We start from the raw sequence: 12,349 nt of genomic DNA, 5'->3' as shown, positions 1-12,349 counted from the left end.
ATTTCATTTAATATGATTTTTATTCTATCTGTGTGTGTGTGTGTGTGTGTGTGTGTGTGTGTGTGTGTGTGTGTGTGTGTGTGTGTGTGTGTGTGTGTGTGTGTGTGTGTGTGTGTGTGTGTGACGTTGAAAACGGGTATTCTAGTCCTGAAACTACGACTACTTTAAATAAATACTTTGTCGTGACTCCAAACACTAAACCTGTACAACTGGTTGGGCGTGGATGTTATTAGTATGTGGACACGCACACAAACACGCACGCACGCACGCACACACACACAAACACACGCACACAAACACACACACACACACAGAAACTCCAGCGCACACACACACACACACGTGTGTTACCTGGCCGGCGCAACACCTACGTCACCAACGCCCGCTCCCCTGACAGGAACAGGAATGAGGAAGACCAGGTAAAAGTTCGTCAAAAAGCGGCTAGACATGTTGTACATCATTATAACACAGCGCGTTGTATTCCCGTCACCGGTTCATCGGACCATTGGTTAATTCACCGAGCGGAATACTACATCCACCTGAGGCATGGTCCGCGGCGTCTCCTCCGGCTGCTTCGCCAAGGCGGCGGAGCGGCACAGCACCGCGCTCAGCTTCTCGCTGCTGTCCGCTGGATACGTGCTCTATCTCCTGCTTGGCGCCGGGATCTTCTCCGCCATCGAACTGCCCTACGAGGAGCGGCTGCGGCAGGACCTGAAGCAGGTCCGCCAGGAGTTCCTGGAGCAGAACGAGTGCGTGTCCGACGCCCGGCTGGAAGAGCTCCTGGCCCGGGCGATCGAGGCCAGCAACTACGGGGTGTCTGTGTTGGGGAACCAGACCGAGCCCAACAACTGGGACTTCGTGTCCGCTCTGTTCTTCACCAGCACCGTGCTGACCACCACCGGTGAGTTGGGGACGATAAAGGGCCTTTATGTACCTGTCGCTCTTGACAAATGTGGAAAATAAAACGACAAAAAACCCTCCGAAACAGACATAATTCTAAGAGAAAGATAAAATCAAATCCAATCCCCTGGCCTATTGTCTCCAGTGGAACGCTAGACGTTGCCCTAATGCATTATTACTAATGAAGGCAAGAACGGCTGTTAACTATTTACAAGGGAAGAGAGACTAGGAGATAGTTTATTACTAAAAAGGTTAATTAAATTGTATACCTGTAATCAGCTTTTAATATATATTAAAAAAATATAGCTATCTGCCTCTTTCATACATTCACCTTCAGGCTACATGGTTTTCCTTCCTCCTGCTCTGCTTTCCTTTCCTCCCTTTCTCTCTCTCTCCCCAGTGTCTCCATTTCCTCCCTCCCCCTCCCTCTCTTCTCCTCTCCCGCTCTCTCTTCTCTCTCTCTCTCTCTCTCTCTCTCTCTCTCTCTCTCTCTCTCTCTCTCTCTCTCTCTCTCCCCAGTGTCTCCATTTCCTCCCTCCCCCTCTTCTCTCTTCTCCTCTCCCGCTCTCTTGTCTCTCTCTCTCTCTCTCTCTCTCTCTCTCTCCCCAGTGTCTCCATTTCCTCCCTCCCCCTCTTCTCTCTTCTCCTCTCCCGCTCTCTCTCTCTTCTCTCTCTCTCTCTCTCTCTCTCTCTCTCTCTCTCTCTCTCCCCAGTGTCTCCATTTCCTCCCTCCCCCTCCCTCTCTTCTCCTCTCCCGCTCTCTTGTCTCTCTCTCTCTCTCTCCCCAGTCTCTCTCTCTCTCCAGTGGCTCTCTCTGTAACCAGACCCCCCCCAGCGGTAACCCTACCACCCTACCACCCTGCCTGTCTCCCTCTCTCCCCCCACAGGCTACGGCTCTACTCCCCCAGCGCTCACCCTAACACCCTGCCTGTCTCCCTCTCTCTCTCTCCCCCCCCCCCCCCCCCCCCCCCCTCCAGGCTACGGCCACACGGTGCCGCTCTCCGACGGGGGGAAGGCGTTCTGCGTGCTCTACTCCCTGGTGGGCATCCCCATCACGCTGCTCTTCCTGTCGGCCGTGGTTCAGCGCCTCATGGTGGTGGTGACGCGCCGGCCGGTGGCCTACCTCCACCGCCGCTGGGGCGTGCCGCGCGCCCGGCTGGCGGCGGCGCACGCGGCGTGCCTCACGGCGCTCACCGCCGTCTTCCTCCTCTTCATCCCGGCGGCCGTGTTCGTGGCGGTGGAGCAGGACTGGAGCTTCCTGGAGGCGCTGTACTTCTGCTTCATCTCGCTGTCCACCATCGGCCTGGGGGACTACGTCCCCGGGGAGAACGACCCCGAGGGGGCACACGCCCACGGACAGCTCTACCGCCTGGCCATCACGGGTGAGGACCCGGGGGGGGGGGATGGGTGAGGAGAGAGGGGGTGGGTGATGACAGAGGGGTCTGGGGTGAGGAAGGGAAGGGAAGGGGGGGAGAGGACAGAGGGGCGGGGAGGAACAGGGGGGGTGGGTGGGATGGAGAGGAGTTGGTTCCTCTTCTGCTGAAGGCGCTCTGCTCTTTGTTTATTCAGTCAAAGTCGTTGGGATTAGAAAGTGTCATTAAGGCTCACGTTTAACGACCAATCAACTGCACAAACACACACAGCCCAGTCACAACAGAGCAGTCAGGAGCAGGGAGTGGGATGTAAGCCGGGGAGGCTCTCGTGTTGTCATCGTCGCCAGGGGCACTTTACGGCGTCGCACTCAGTCCCGTGTGTGTCAACTTTTCTTCTTCTCTCCTGTGTGTTTGTGTGTGTGTGTGTTTGTGTCTGATTTTTGTGCGTGTGTGTGTGTGTGTGTTTCTGCGTGTGCGCTTGTTGTGTTTGTTTGTTTCTGCGTGTGCGCTTGTTGTGTTTGTTTGTGTGTGTGTCCCCTTGTTGTGTGTGTGTCCGCTTGTTGTGTGTGTGTGTGTGTGTGTGTTTGTCTGCTCGTTGTGCGTGCGTGTCCGCTTCTTGTGTGTGTGTGTGTGTGTTTGTGTGTGCGTGTCTGCTTGTTGTGTGTGTGTGTGTGTCTGCTTCTTGTGTGTGTGTGTTTGTGTGTGCGTGTCTGCTTGTTGTGTGTGTGTGTGTGTCTGCTTCTTGTGTGTGTGTGTGTGTTTCCGCTTGTGTGTGTGTGTCTGCTTGTTGTGTGTGTGTGTGTGTGTGTGTGTGTGTGTGTGTGTGTTTGTCTGCTTGTTGTGCATGCGTGTCCGCTTGTTGTTTGTGTGTGTGTGTGCATGTCTGCTTGTTGGGTGTGTGTGTGTGTGTGTGTGTGTGTGCGCTCCAGTCTACCTGCTGATGGGTCTGGTGTGTGTACTGGTTGTCCTGGAGACCTGCTGTGAGCTCCCACAGCTCCGCGGCATCAAGCAGCGCTTTTACTGGGACGGTGGCCGCGACCACGACTCGGAGACCACCAACATCATCGACAGCGACCACCTGACCCAGGAGGCCGTCGCCGCCGGCGACAGCCCCGGCCCCGTCCCTGCCTCCATCCCGTCCGTGTCGGAGCAGGCCGCCAGCCTCCGTCGCCACGGCAACAACGTCAACGTCAACCTCAACCGGTCCCTCGCCACCACGCCCTACACGCCGGCGGCAAACTCTGACGCCGTCAATGGCTTTTTCAGTTGACCACCCCCTCCCCCCCCCCCCTCCCCTGGGTGGGTCACTGAACCGACCCGGGACCCGGCTGGGGTCTGGGTCCGGACCTGGACCTTGAGGGGCGCTTAAGACCCCAAGACACATGAACTATTTATTGCTCTATAGGAGACGGTCTTCGAGGACGTGATGGATCTACAGGGCTGAGCATCCACGGTTATATCTGTATAGATTATAACCTAGATTATATATCTAGGTTAGAGGAGAATTGGAGGTTTTATCCTACCCCTCCATGGGTTACTATGTTTTGGAGTATCAGCAAATTGGTTCATGCTCTCCATCAAGACTCTGGCTTCATTCACAGCCTCCACTTCGCTGCTGTTTGGACGAGGCCTGGAAGGAAATGATTCACTTCATCTGAGAGGAACCACAAATCACCGGACATTTCCCGTTGTTTCGCCCTGACCTAAGGGCCACACCCCGACTGCGCTATCAGACCTCACAGAAGAGGAGGGCCTTCTCCCCTGCTCAGCTCGTATGGTGACGCACTTCCCTTCCTGTCTGTGTCCTGTGTCATCAATCACTCTAGCAGTCTTATCCGTTAGCATCTTAAACTTCTCGGTTGTCCGAGTGACAAACAAGAAGCGAGTATGTCCGTCTGCTCAGCAAAGACCCCCTCACCCCTGGGACAGGGCGAGGGGGTAATATAACGATCATAATTACAGGATAATATCATGTCTCCATCGCCGCCGAAGACGCTGTTCAGGAAGAGGTTCAACCAGGAAACAAACGGCGAGAGGTATTTGAAGAAAGGGCGAGAAACGCCGGCCCGAGGGAACACAATGGGAGGTGATTCACTGCCAATGGCCACAAAGGAGGGACCGGGTAGGGTGAGGCTCCAGTGGCACTAGGCCGACCTGCCCTCCTCCGGGGCCACACAACCAGAGATAAGGGCCCCGGAGGGGATGTGGCCCTGCACGCACAAGAGGGGGGAGGGGGGGGAGGGGGGGGGGGGGGGGGGGGGGGGGGGGGGGGGGGGGGGGGGGGGGGGGGGGGAGGAAGAGGAGGAATACTGGGGGGGGAGGAGGAGGAGGAAGAGGGGAGAAGGAGGGAGGAGGTGGGGGAGGAAAGAGGGGGGGGGGGAAGAGGAACAGGGGGGGAGGGGAGAAGGGAGGAGGTGGGGAGGAGAAATAGGGGGGTGGGGAGGAAAGCCAAGCGTTTTTTCTGTTGAATGTTAACAGTAAGTAACACTTCCTGCTTGTTAACAAGTTGTTCATCACTAGACCGGTTGGATGGATGAGACAGGGAAATTGTGCGGTCTGACCGTTTACATGCAAAAGAGACTAATGATGAGTGTAATCTATGCAGTAGTTCAGTGTTGCTCATGACAGAGCCTGGTCACAGTCCCAGGGGCAGTTCTAGAGGAGCGGCTCTCTAAGCTAAATACACACGCGATACGTGAGTGTTTTCAGGTCGGCTCCACTAGAGGGCAGCATTGTCACTGCCTCGGATCCTTTACAGTGCGGCTTGATTCTTATGTTTGTTTTACAAATAGATTAACTTTGTACAAGAAACATCTCAAACTAGTCATAAAACTATCTAGGATGCCGTCAATACTGTTTCAAGATTCAAACGATGATCCACCAGCAATCCCAGCCAACTCACACAACATTAGTAGGCTGATAATAATAATAATCATGTGCAATAATGATGATCTCTTTGTAATCAACTTGGGTCAATATTCATCTGTATATAGGCCTATAATGAAATCATTAAATAAATAAAACTTTTCTGTTATGAAGTGTAACAAAGTTTAAATATATACATGTACAATATTATTGGGGTTATTGCGTTTTTGCGACAACCAAGTCAGTCAAAGCATCTTGTTATATAAAATGTGTTTTATTTATTTATATTATAATTCTATCATAGTACAATGCATACAAGCAGACAGAAGTCTATAGACGTAAACACCTGTGTCTATAACACACAGCGCGCACACACACACACGTGAACGCGCACACACACACACACACACACACACACACACGTGAAGGCAGGCATGCACCCATCAGGACGGTTTACATCGTGTCTATAAATAGATCTCAGACCTATGTGTTCAAACGGACCGATTAAGGTTTTGCGGTAAAGGTGAGCATGCACTTTGACCCTGCAGCTGAGACAAACTCTAAAAAGAGGGTTAGTAACCCTACTATTAACTAACCCTATAAACATCAGTTTTTATCTGTGATGACATGATTATCTGTTATTAACTCATTCTCACACACACACACACACACACACACACACACACACACACACACACACACACGTCATCACTGATTTACACGTCACTTTTTATCTGTGATGACAATGATTATCTGAGGTTTACTCACTGACAGACACACACTCACGCATGCTAGCACACACACCCACAGATTTACTCACTCAGCCATGTACCCGCACGCACGCACGCACGCACACTTACCTACTCACACACACACACACTCACACACACACTTACCCATACAAACACACACACATACTCTCTCACCCCCCCCCCCCCCCCCCCCCCCCCATCCACAGGCCTCAGCTCATACGATCTTGTGTGGGTTGGAGCACTGCGTCTTGCTGAGGGTGTAGGTGATGACGAGGAGAAGGACCCCCAGCAACAGGCCCGTGAGCACCATGACGGACACGTAGCCGGCGTGGGGCAGCGGGGGGGCGTCAGGGGCCTCGGCCGGGATCATGTTGGTCAGGTTCAGCATGTAGCCCAGCGTCCAGCCCGCGTCGCTGCCTTTGATCTGAGGGGAGACACGGCCGCCATGTTGGGAGTTCAGACTTAAACAACAGGGCAGACGACCGGCCATAGCAACCCTGCAGACATCGACTTGTAGCGTCAATATATATATATTTCTAAGCGTCTGTATATATACATATATACAGTGGGGCAAAAAAGTATTTAGTCAGCCACCAATTGTGCAAGTTCTCCCACTTAAAAAGATGAGAGGCCTGTTATTTTCATCACAGTATACCTCAGCTATGAGAGACAAAATGAAAAAAAAAATCTAGAAAATCACATTGTCTAATTTTTAAAGAATTTATTTGCAAATTATGGTGGAAAATAAGTATTTGGTCAATAACAAAAGGTCATCTCAATACTTTGTTACATGCCCTTTGTTGGCAATGACAGAGGTCAAACGTTTTCTGTAAGTCTTTACACGGTTTTCACACACTGTTGCTGGTATTTTGGCCCATTCCTCCATGCAGATCTCCTCTAGAGCAGTGATGTTTTTGGGCCTTTGCTGGGCAACACGGAGTTTCAACTCCCTCCAAAGATTTTCTATGGGGTTGAGATCTGGAGACTGGCTAGGCCACTCCAGGACCTTGAAATGCTTCTTACGAAGCCACTCCTTCGTTGCCCGGGCGGTGTGTTTGGGGTCATTGTCATGCTGAAAGACCCAGCCACGTTTCATCTTCAGTGCCCTTGCTGATGGAAGGAGGTTTTCACTCAAAATCTCACGATACATGGCCCCATTCATTCTTTCCGTCACACGGATCAGACGTCCTGGTCCCTTGGCAGAAAAACAGCCCCAAAGCATGATGTTTCCACCTCCATGCTTCACTGTAGGTATGGTGTTCTTTGGATGCAACTCAGCATTCTTTCTCCTCCAAACACGACGAGTTGAGTTTTTACCAAAAAGTTCTAATTTGGTTTCATCTGACCATATGACATTCTCCCAATCCTGTTCTGGATCATCCAAATGCTCTCTAGCAAACTTCAAACGGGCCCGGACATGCACTGGCTTTAGCAGGGGGACACGTCTGGCACTGCAGGATTTGAGTCCCTGGCGGCGTAGTGTGTTAGTGATGGTAGCCTTTGTTACTTTGGTCCCAGCTCTCTGGAGGTCATTCACTAGGTCCCCCCGTGTGGTTCTGGGATTTTTGTTCACCGTTCTTGTGATCATTTTGACAACACAGGGTGAGATCTTGCGTGGAGCCCCAGATCGAGGGAGATTATCAGTGGTCTTGTATGTATTCCATTTCCTAATAATTGCTCCCACAGTTGATTTCTTCACACCAAGCTGCTTACCTATTGCAGATTCAAACTTCCCAGCCTGGTGCAGGTCTACAATTGTGTTTCTGGTGTCCTTTGACAGCTCTTTGGTCTTGGCCATAGTGGAGTTTGGAGTGTGACTGTTTGAGGTTGTGGACAGGTGTCTTTTATACTGATAAGGAGTTCAAACAGGTGCCATTAATACAGGCAACGAGTGGAGGACAGAGGAGCCTCTTAAAGAAGAAGTTACAGGTCTGTGACAGCCAGAAATCTTGCTGGTTTGTAGGTGACCAAATACTTATTTTCCACCATAATTTGCAAATAAATTCTTAAAAAATCAGACAATGTGATTTTCTGGATTTTCTTTTTCATTTTGTCTCTCATAGCTGAGGTTTACCTATGATGAAAATTACAGGCCTCTCTCGTCTTTTTAAGTGGGAGAACTTGCACAATTGGTGGCTGACTAAATACTTTTTTGCCCCACTGTATATGTTTGTATATCCTTTAATTATACCGTGTCCATTAATCCCTGATAAATGGACACCTACTAAGTAATTCCAGTCAAATTGTCTGTTCAGCCTTCAAAACGAGAGCTGGTACATTGTGGAAAATGCATTAAACTGTAATCAGAAAACATGGTTATATGCTATATACCCTATATTATCTGTGGTATAAAGGCTGGGGCGAATTTTTAATTATAAATATGTACACTTTATGTTGAAAGTATAGACCGTCGCGATTCCCATTGAAACGAATGGCGCTGTGAATAGTCTTCAAAACGAGAGCTTGTAAATTGTGAAAAAATAATTAAACTTTAATCAGACAATGCGGTTATATGCTATAGACCCGGGAGTATCTGTGGTATAAAGGCTGCGACGAAATTTAAAATCATAAATATGTTGTATCCTTTAAATACGTCCATGGAACAGATGGCCAATGTGAATAATAGATACGTGTGGACCGCTGAAGAGGTAAAACTTTTCCTTGCTCTCATCGAAGAAAAAAAACGTACAGCTATTTATATGGAAAACAACGCAATTCCACTATATATCAGGACCTAAGGATGTTATCAAAAGGATACGACAAGCCCTGGAATGTCTGTAGTTTTCTGCTCCAACCACTTGATGGAAACACACCTAATTTGAATTTCTTTTTTGCTAACTTTCTAAAGCTTCGCTTCACCTTTTAGATGGAAACGTGACTAGTGATACACTAAAGAGGAAAACTTAACACCCATTCTAACATTTGCTTTATGATACATTATAGCTTACAATTATAAACATCACCTGATAAATTCTCGCTCATGTTCAACCATCGCAAGCAGTTCTAATAACTAATTAATCTGTTCTCTGTGAATACAGCAAAGAAGCGCAAACAGGCCCCTGCGGTCATCCATACTTGTTGTTGTTCCGAAGTCTAGTCTCACGAACTACCTGTTTTTCGGAAGAAGGGAAGGTTTACGTATAGACACGTAAGAGCTTCCGGACCACCGAGCATTTTGAAGCGGCTTAGTGACGGGGAGACACGGCCGCCATGTTTGGTGTTCAGATTTAAACACCGTCTACACGGAAAGGTTGTCACTATCGGTTGAAAAGATCCCGTCTAGGATGTTCTTTACTTAAAACTTATTTTATTTAATACTGATACTAATAATGTACGCACTTATTGTATGTTGTACGTCCTTGCCCTTAAAAAAAGTACTTAGCATCGTGTAGCATCTTATCCTAGATATCTTTGTTACATACGGGGAATGGGTTAACCAGGTGATTGTTAGTGCTTGGCACTTGGTTCTATGAACATCCTATCTGTACCCACAGAGATGTATTGTTGTTTCTCTTTCTTCTGACTAATGCACTTATTGTAAGTCGCTTTGGATAAAAGCTTCTGCTAAATGCCCTAAATGTGAATGCAAAATGATTTAGTTATTGAACTAGGATAACCTCCTCCCCTCACCTCTGGGTCTCCCTTCACGCTTCCTTTTTTTTTCCCTCCCATTTTTCTTTAGTCTGCTTCTGTGGTTCTCAGCCTCGCTTCTTAGCCTTTGCTTTGGTGTAAAAAGTGTGTGAACGACTACACACACAATGTACTCCTTTCTATTGAGCGCACTTTCACAAGAACATCCTGACACCGCAGGTTTACGTTTCACTCTGTCGCAACAGTTCACTCCCAGGGGGTAAGCATGAAAAGTGAGACATGACGATGCAGCCACAGCGATGAGCAACTTAAAACTGGCACAGGTCAGGACAGGCCACTCCCTCGTACCTTTGACGCGCTGCAGATAGGCTCCATTTTTCCAGAAACACACAACCTGGCAACTCTGCACAATACTAATACTGGAGAGGACGATTCTGTCACCGTCACTTCGACCGGAGCTCGACGGCGTTCGGTAAGGAGTGAAGATGAATCACTTTGCGATGCAGGCAATTCGAGACATGTGCGTTCTCGAATTTGTTTGCATAGCGTGGACAGATTCAGAACCCTCAGAACATTTACATTTACATTCAGGGCATTTAGCAGATGCTTTTATCCAAAGCGACCTACAATTAGCACATTTGTCAGAAGAAAGAGAAACAACAACATATCGCTGTTGGTACAGTAAGGATGTTCATAGAACAAAGTGTCAAGCACTAACCATCACTAGGTTAACCCATTCCCCATAAACAACAAGGATAGCTAGGATAACATGCTAACCTACTATTTTTTAAGTGCAAGTACGTAGGGCTGGGCGATTTATCAAATTTTGATCACAATTTCAATTTTAGCGTCAAACGATCACAAAACTAAGATAATCGAAAATTCGATGAATTCGATTGAATATTTTCTTTTTGACCATTTTGTGTATTTTTTTAAGGCGAAAGTACTCAGTTACAAAGTGTTTTTTGGGAGAGACATGCTGAATAAATAGATCATGTTTTCAAACTCAAAAATAATCGTTTGAATAATCGTGATTTCATTATTGACCAAAATAATCGTGATTATGATTTTTTCCATAATCTAGCCTACAAGGATGTACAACAGACAATAAGTGCGAACATTAAGCGCCAGGACGTAAAACAACAAAGATAGCAAGGATAAGATGCTACATGATGCTAGGTACTAATGCTAAGTACAGAACAACAAGTCGAAATACGCCCGCGTTGGACGCAGCGGTAATCAAGGGCAGCAGGAAGCCCAGATGTTTGTTCTGGCCTTGGAGGAGGAAAAAGGTGTTTCCTTCTCCCGGCACAGGGAGGAGGAAGGGGGAAGGAAAGATGGAGGAGGGAGAAGGAGGGAAGAGGGAGGAGGAAGGAGAACCCCCTCACCTTCCTGATGATGGTGATTTCCTTGAAAGTGTCGGCGGTGAAGTTGTAGCCTTCGGTCAGCAGGGTGAGGATATACGTGCCGCTGAAGCAGTACTCAGCCAAGTATTTCACCTTGATGCTGGGATGCTGCCTCTGCATCTGTGCACATACATGCATGTGCACGCACGCACACACACACACACACACAAATTAACACAGACACACACACTTAAATTAACACACGCACGCACACACAAACACCTACATGCACTGCTTTAACAATGACGAGGAAGACCAGCATGGCTGCTGGTCTTCTCTCTGAAGGTTCACCTACATCGGCCCAGGGCGTGGCGCAGTACTCTCTGAGTTTATTTTTGATGGTCTCCATGGGGGCCATGGTGTCGGTCAGGTTCAGGAAGTCCAACACAAAGTAATAGGCTGAGAAGGCCTGGTCAGGGATCCAGGCCAAAGCAAACGAGAAGAGAGGATGACAAAGAGGAACATAGATCAACAGAAAAGCCTAACCGCTAGGATTGACCCCACATAAATCAACGTTAAATCCAACCGCCGCTTATGAATGCAGAAGGTGCCAAGTGTTGTTCAAGTTGATTTCACCACAGGTCCCAGTTTGTTTGGTTGCCCCTGACGATAGCGAAACCCCACTTGTTGTCCTCAAAACCTTCGCATGTCGTGGCTGTGTGTCCGCTCGCTGTGACTAAGTGTGACCCCGGTGACGGGTTCAAATTCCGGGACAGATTGAAAACAATAAACTGAACGGGGCAACTGCACACCACTCCCATTGAGATAATAACATAATAAATACAAGCGCTATAAATACAGAGAGATACAACCAGTAAAACGGGCGCTTAAAGGCCCAACAAGAAAACGGATCAACATGTTGTTGACGTTATTGTGATTGAGGGGGGTTCATAGGAACAAAATGGCGCCCGCTCACCCCAAAAGACCCCTGCAACTCGGGCTGGAAGACCCCGTTGAAGGAGCAGCGGCTGTATTTGCACTGGGAGAAGTCGAAGATCTTTTTGACGGCCGCCCGGCACGAGTCGAAGTCTCCCGTCCCCCGGAGGGTGAAGTTCCTCGGAGACGTTTGGGGTTTCCTGCCGGCGACGCAGGGGGAGGCGTAGAGCTCCGAGTAGTCCCTGGTCCTGATGTAGCCCGGGTGGAAACACGGGTCGGATAGACTCGTTGGTCCCGACTGAGAGAGAGAGAGGGAGAGAGAGAGAGAGAGAGAGAGGGAGTGGGAGAGAGAGAGAGAGAGAGAGGGAGAGGGGGCAGGGAGAGGGAGAGAGAGAGAGAGAGGGAGAGGGGGCGGGGAGAGGGAGAGAGAGGGAGTGGGAGAGAGAGAGGGAGGGAGAGACAGGCAGGCAGAGAGAGAGACAGGCAGAGAGAGAGGGAGAGGGAGAGAGAGAGAGGGAGTGGGAGAGAGAGGGAGAGAGAGACAGGCAGGCAGAGAGAGAGACAGGCAGATAGAGAGAGAGAGACA

At 49.1% G+C, this 12,349-nt stretch overlaps 2 protein-coding genes across 4 annotated transcripts in view; one reads left to right on the top strand and one right to left on the bottom strand.

The window, feature by feature from the left end:
* Positions 1-415: 415 nt before the first annotated feature.
* On the top strand, positions 416-4,497 carry LOC307089938 (potassium channel subfamily K member 1-like). The gene is made up of 3 exons (XM_079756424.1): positions 416-901; positions 1,878-2,282; positions 3,203-4,497. Exons 1-3 carry the CDS (start codon positions 547-549, stop codon positions 3,541-3,543), a joined length of 1,101 nt encoding a protein of 366 aa, XP_079612550.1. The 5' UTR covers positions 416-546; the 3' UTR covers positions 3,544-4,497.
* A 1,600-nt stretch (positions 4,498-6,097) lies between these two features.
* Positions 6,098-12,349, bottom strand: part of entpd1 (ectonucleoside triphosphate diphosphohydrolase 1) — a 19,046-nt gene continuing 12,794 nt past the window's right edge. For all 3 annotated transcript variants that reach the window (XM_079756383.1, XM_079756385.1, XM_079756384.1), the window contains exons 7-10: positions 11,804-12,061; positions 11,183-11,296; positions 10,870-11,007; positions 6,098-6,314 (exon numbers count right to left, since the gene is read on the bottom strand). In XM_079756383.1, coding sequence (XP_079612509.1) covers positions 6,105-6,314; positions 10,870-11,007; positions 11,183-11,296; positions 11,804-12,061 — 720 coding nt within the window. In that variant the 3' untranslated portion in view covers positions 6,098-6,104. The remainder of the gene's footprint in view (positions 6,315-10,869; positions 11,008-11,182; positions 11,297-11,803; positions 12,062-12,349) is intronic.

Source organism: Pollachius pollachius, assembly GCF_949987615.1.
Source record: "Pollachius pollachius genome assembly, chromosome: 19".
In the NCBI taxonomy this organism is placed as follows: domain Eukaryota; kingdom Metazoa; phylum Chordata; class Actinopteri; order Gadiformes; family Gadidae; genus Pollachius; species Pollachius pollachius.
The sequence above is the reverse complement of the archived record's forward strand: the minus strand, read 5'-3'. Positions and strand labels throughout refer to the sequence as shown.

Bases quoted from the DNA above. Each gene is read 5' to 3' on its own strand.
- LOC307089938 (XM_079756424.1), top strand. From the start codon at position 547: ATGGTCCGCGGCGTCTCCTCCGGCTGCTTCGCCAAGGCGGCGGAGCGG. The intron at 902-1,877 runs GTGAGTTGGGGA...CCCCCCCTCCAG, and splicing joins CACCGTGCTGACCACCACCG to GCTACGGCCACACGGTGCCG. The intron at 2,283-3,202 runs GTGAGGACCCGG...TGTGCGCTCCAG, and splicing joins CTACCGCCTGGCCATCACGG to TCTACCTGCTGATGGGTCTG.